Here is a 6,161-nt window from a genome sequence, read left to right as displayed (position 1 = left end):
GGGATGGGATGGGATGGGATGGGATGGGATGGGATGGGATGGGATGGGATGGGATGGGATGGGATGGAGGGGACTGGCCAGACAAACCTGAGCATCTAACTAGCAACACATTTCCACTTCTATCCCTTTTAAACTCTGGGACAAGTGATTTCTCAGGAGCACCCTCAGGAATGAGACTGAAGAATGTTCTGTCTAAATCCTAACTCAGGGATACATCGGCAGTGTTTCCTCTGTTCTTCTGCCTTGTGTATTGCTGGTTTGTAGCCAAAGCAGCCCAAGTCTGCTCCCAGCCACAGCTGAACAGTGGGAAACAGTCTGGTCCAACACCTCCATTCATTCTGGGAGAGGTGCATAAGATCAGAACTGACTGGAAAAGCTCACACCTCCTAAGATACTGAGTTATCTCTTGCACTTACCCAGAAAGATTGCTTTCAGAGAGGTACAAAAGTCCTACCAGCTCTTGTAAATGCTGCAGGATATTTTGGTTTGCTGGACTGATGACAGGTTTTCAATATTCAGGCTTATATATCAGGTTTTCTTGAAATGTTCTTCATCCCCTTAGCTAATAGTAAGAAGTTACATATCACTTTTCTCTCTAATTTTTCAGAGACCGCCTTAGAACGACCACCAACGTCCTGGGGGACTCTCTGGGTGCTGGCATTGTGGAGCATCTCTCCCGGCAGGAGCTGGATGCGCAGGAATGTGAACTCGGTAATTCTGGGATAGAGGAGAAAGAGCAGCCCTGCCAGCGGGTCTGCACACACAACGACAGCCTCAGGCACCCCAGCAGGGAGACAGCACTGTGAAGTCAGGCAGCATTACACACTCGTGCTGTATAAAGCCAAGACTTGAAGCAGAAGTCTTGGAGGACAGAGAGGAGGACAGAACATGACAGACTTTCCAACATCTACACTGTTCTCCTCCCCCACGTGCAGTCTCCCCTGATCCCTTTTATCCCCCATCTCTTTCCAACTGACCTTAAAGAGGAGAAAATTAAATGGCAAAGAAACTTTTGTTCCATGAAAGCCTGGTTTAGTCATTCTTCCTGGAGTTCAAGAGCTAGACCTGAGTAAATAAGGCGCGGTGGATGAGCTGGACCAGGAGCTCCCTCCGTTCTGAGCTGAAGTTGAAGCATAGTTAATTGACAAGGTGGGTCGGTGACACCCCCACCTGCGGACTGGCACCAGGATATTGGCATGATAATCATTGCTAATCCTGCAGATGCAGAGTGCAAAGCCTTCGCTTGGTCAGTGGCTTCCCTTCAAGATTTTGGCAGCTTTGAGATCTCTGGTGGGCACCTGCACTCCACTTCAACTCTTCACTGGCCAGTGCTTGTGAAAAACCAGTGTTCTTGTGTACAGTCCCAGCGTTTGCACAGTAACACCACCAATGCCTCCTGAAGTCTTCTCACCCCTCTGGCAATCCTTCTGGCTGTGGGTATTGAGGTCTTCTATCTCTCGAAAGAAGATGGGACCACAGAGTAGGGACAGGGCTGTGCTGCTTGGTAGCACAGAGGTCAGAATGGCTTTCCATTCATGGAAGCAGTGAATTATGAAAGTAGCAAACAAATAATGGAGCGTATCCACTGTCCAACCTTTGAACCAGTTCTCCTCTCAGCCAAGCTCTGCCAAACAGTTCACTTTGTTTCCTTCTAAATATCTGTTCTCCTCTTAGTGAAAGCAGAAGGGGAATTGCAAAGCTTAAGAGCAGTGTGCCTCCTGCCTCATGCCACGGCTGCTCTGTGCCAGCTGTTTCTCAGCTCAGAGGCAGGGACAAAATTACAGAGCTGTCCTGTGCTGTCTGTGCCTTCATCCATGCTACAGTATTGCAGGGAGAATGCTGCTGTCTTGGGCTTTTCTCACACTTAAAGTATGCTTAAACTATGCTATCAAAGCTGGTCGGACTGCATCTGCAGCATTTGCTGCTAAAACAAGAGAAAAGTGACGATCTGTTTCTCACTCATTTTTATAAGCTTTGATTTTGGAGTCCAATTTTTGAGGCAAAACTGAGCCCTCAGGCAGAAGGCTGGAATACGTGGTGTGCAGCACTGTTTGTTACTCTCCACATTCAAGTAAAGGATTATGAATGTTCTGAACATCCGAGCAGCTCCTCGGGCAGCAATTCTGGGAATATATCTGCAGTTACAATTACAGAAGTGCATCATCTGGGAATGTCTGAAATGCTGAAAGGCAGCAAAATCCAAAAGCTGAAATCCAGCTGCCCAAAAACTTGGCTGTAATGCTGTTTCTACTTAGAAATAGAGCGGTTTCTATGGTTTTCAGTATATATTGGGGAAAAAAATCAGTCTTTTATAAGACTTACAGAAAATTGGACAGGAAAAGACCCCCAGAACCCAGGCAGGGATGCAGACAACCCCAGCAGGCCCTCTCTGAGCAATGCTGATCTCTGGGTTGTATGTCCCAAAGCATTTTTTCCTCCCTGACATAAACCTCTCCTTGTCACAGTGTAAGAACGTTGTTTCTCATCCTGACTTGGCAAGTGCGATAAGAAATCATTCTCCTCCTCCTCCTCTTTGCATGAATATAATTATAATGTCTGCTCTTCTCCTTTCTAGACTAAACAGAGCCAGTTCTTTCAGTATGCCCTCTCAGGTAAAAAATACTCACAGTCCCATCCTCTGGACTTTTCCCTCTGTTCCACACCTTTCTCCAACTGGATTAAGGACAGCTGGACAGAACGATCCTACTGAAGATCTATTAGCACAGAGGAAAGAACATTTCATGCACACTGAGATAGAGATCTTAGCTTCAGCTTAGCACGGGTAACAGCACGCTGCTCAGGGGATCTGCTCAAACGGCAACAAATTCAGGTCTGCTCGGCTTATCTTAAATCCCAGTGAGGTATGATAGTGAGGTTAGACCTGAACTTTGATGAGATAGCTGTATCTAAAGGCTGGATCTTAACCTCAGAGTTCTAAGGTGTGTTAGCTTGCATCTACAGTGAGCTAAGACAGCACTGGCTTAGCACTGACACAGCTCAGCTGATGTGAGTCCACACCAGCAGAAAGAACAGACCTTATAAAATCCAACCGTGCATGATGATTTCACAGCAGCATGGTAGCATTGCCTCCACCCCACTGATGATGCACAATAATTCCTACACCATTTTAAGCAGAACTGCTGCCTAGCCAGTGATTTCCCAGCCTGTGTTTGTGCAGTTGATTATTGCTACCTAAATACAGTAATTTTATTTATCCTTATTGAATCACATCTTGCTTTTCTTTTTTTGCAGATTATTTGTCCAACTTCTCAAGAAAGCATTGAATTCTACTCCTGAAGAGACTTCTTGTATATATATATATATAAAGGGCAAACCAAGGGATGAATTGGAAGAAAAGGAGAGATGGTTGGATTGGACTCTAGCTCAAGTGGGAATTAATTCTGGGAAGCCCTACGGCATGGGTTATGCAGAGTCAAACTAGTTGATCATGAATGTCCCTTCTCTTCTGGCTTTATAATATATGCACATGCTTTCTGGTTTAGAGGTACTGCAAAGGGTCCTTCTGATTGTTTCCAAAAGCTATCAGAAAGGATCCTTATGGTAACTTAACTAAACTCAGCAGGACTCTAACCTGTTTTCAGTTGCTGTTAGCAGATACATAAGCATATCACAAAAGGGGCTCTCCATACTGCACTGCATTGGCATCATCTCGCTTGTTCCCACCAAGCATGCTGCTCCAAGCCTTGCCATGTGATTTCTTACCTTCAACAAAAGATTAACGAGCACAGATGAGTAGATGGCTCCTTTTCCAATCTTGCAAGCCAGTTTGCTGTGGGGAGTTTCAGAATTCAGCTGATATTTTTTTGCTGTGGTGTCCACCCATGTTGTGGACCAATCTATGATCAGGATTATCCATTTGTTTACAATACCCAAACAGTATTGTCAGGAATTTGCTTATATATACACAAATATATCTATATACAGGTGTGTGTGTGTATAAATGGGGTACACGTGCACACGTACATATACACACACAATTATTCTGCTGCTGATCCAAGGACAGGCAGTACTGAACCCTCGGTCTGTGAGGTTGCATACTTAATTTTGACACTCAGTTTGATTTGCAAAACTACTAAAACAACAGACACTGCTTTACATTACAGTAATGAGTCTTCTAAAGCAAGGTTTATTTGGAAGGAGCTAATTGTGCTAATTGTGAGCTGTGGCTGCTCCCAGTGTGTATATCCCAAGGTCTCGAGTCCCCACGCTGTCCAGCTTTGCAAGGAGGCAAGCTTTCAAGTTTTCAGCCAGGAATACAGAAGTGTTTGTACTCATTCCAAGCCCAAACTCTGACCTCGTACCAACTCAGCCTTCAGAACTGCGCAACTGAAAATATTAAATCATTTTATCAGCTGTCTTTTTAAGTTATCAGCTATTTGGGAATGTATGCGGTCTTTCCTTTACTGTAGTACTGCTGCTTCTAGTTGCAGAAACACAGCAAGTTTCTTCTCTTGGCAAATAACTTATTCCTGATGACTGGATGGGCAATGTTTGGGCTGAAACAGGGAGCTGCCTCAGTGCATACACCCATGAGGAGCTCTTGGATCAGGACACATCCCTTCAAAGGGAATTTAAGAGAGAAAATATGTGGAATAGATTTTCACACCTTGGGCCATGGATCACATTCATTACATAGTATGTGCACGTTCTTTCGGAAGCCGGATCTGCCCATGAAATCTGGAATCACAAAATCTTTTGCTCTCCCCAGGGGTGAAGGTGGTAACTGGAAATCACTGCTGCAGTGGTGGTGGTGTTGTCACATTTGGGCAGTTTGACTGTATTAATTCCCAAGGCCTTTCTTTCCATGCTGTGAGTTTCAGTGTCAATAAAGATAGTTTGCATATTTGAAAAATAAAGGGAATGTTTTTCCACAGCGCTCTTACATGATGTTTCCCCCCCCACACTCTTCTCCCTCATAGCCATGACCCCACGAAGTCAGGGATGCCACGTTCAGCATCATGTGTTACACGGCCTTATCTCCATGTCTCTGTGCTACAGGTCAAGTGCTAAATTCAGATTTTTACAAGGTCTTTCCCCAAAGCTTTTCCTTTGATGCTGTCTTCTGCATATGTCTGCTATGGCACAGCAGCACAGGGCTGGCTTACTTGCTGCATGTGCTGTGCATAGCACATAGGCACAAAACTTCTGTCTGGGAAATCTACCCAAAGATTTCTGGGGCTTAACAATAATGAATTTATATTTCTCTGAAATGCTGCATTAGTGGCACGGTAATTGAGCAATGCTTAGCTCCTTCTCCCTTTGAGAACCCTTCTCATCTTCTTTCTGCTCCGTAAGGAGCCCCAGATCTCAAATGGAAGAAGGAAGTCTATGGAATGTGGGGAAGGGGTCCGGCTGTAGGGGAGGGATATAGAAACACTGTCAGGGCATGCAGGGATGGCACATGGAGGTCTAAGGCCCACTAAGAATTACATCTGGCGAGAGAGGTCACAGCAAAGAAAGGCTTTTGTAAAGCACACCCATAGCAAAAGGAAGACTGGGGAAAATGTGTGGCTGCGGATGATTGAGGTGGGTGCTGTGGTCAGGGAGGACACCGAGGGGGTGGGGTTGCTGAACACTTCTGCTTCAGTCTTTATTGCTAAGGCTGCCCCTCAAGAATCCCAGATGCTGGAGATATTTGAGAGCTATTGGTGATCGGTGGATGGTTGGACTGGGTGATCCTGTAGATCTTTTCCAACCTTGTGATTCTATGATTCTATGATAAGAGAGAGTCTGGGGAATGGAAGACTTCCCTGTGGTTGAAGTGGATCTGATCACAGATCATCAGGGCAAACTCAATGCACAGAAATCCACAGGCTCTTATGTGTGCTGTGGGAGCTGACAGAAGGGACCACCAAGCTGCTCTACATCATCTATCAAAGGTCATGGAGAACAGGAGAGGTGCCCGAAGGGCTGGAGGGTGGGCAATGTCTCTCCAGTGTCCAGGAGGGCAAGAAGGAGCATCTGGGAAAGTTCAAACCAGTCAGCCTCACTGCCACCCTGGGAAAGTGATGCAGCAGTTACTCTGGAGGTCACCTCCAGGAAAACAGAAAAGAAGGTTATCAGGATAGTCAACATGGATTCACTGAGGGGAAATCACACACAAGGAAGCCGGTTGTCTTCTGTGCTGCTGTGACCAGCTG

At 45.6% G+C, this 6,161-nt stretch overlaps 1 protein-coding gene across 6 annotated transcripts in view; it reads left to right on the top strand.

Annotated features, from left to right (window-relative positions):
• The window catches only part of SLC1A6 (solute carrier family 1 member 6), a 29,301-nt gene extending 24,400 nt beyond the window's left edge, over positions 1–4,901 (top strand). For 3 of the 6 annotated variants that reach the window (XM_019609978.2, XM_010724756.3, XM_010724757.3), the window contains one exon: positions 608–1,149. In XM_019609978.2, the coding sequence (XP_019465523.1) occupies positions 608–806 (199 nt within the window). In that variant the 3' untranslated portion in view covers positions 807–1,149. Of the gene's footprint in view, positions 1–607; positions 1,150–2,575; positions 2,613–3,252 lie in introns of those variants that run through there. The other 3 variants (XM_010724758.3, XM_019609979.2, XM_010724759.3) reach the window with 2 other exon arrangements.
• The last annotated feature ends 1,260 nt before the right edge of the window (positions 4,902–6,161 follow it).

Source organism: Meleagris gallopavo, chromosome 30 (assembly GCF_000146605.3).
Source record: "Meleagris gallopavo isolate NT-WF06-2002-E0010 breed Aviagen turkey brand Nicholas breeding stock chromosome 30, Turkey_5.1, whole genome shotgun sequence".
NCBI lineage: Eukaryota > Metazoa > Chordata > Aves > Galliformes > Phasianidae > Meleagris > Meleagris gallopavo.
Note: the sequence above shows the minus strand (reverse complement) of the source record. Positions and strands in the feature narration are given on the sequence as shown.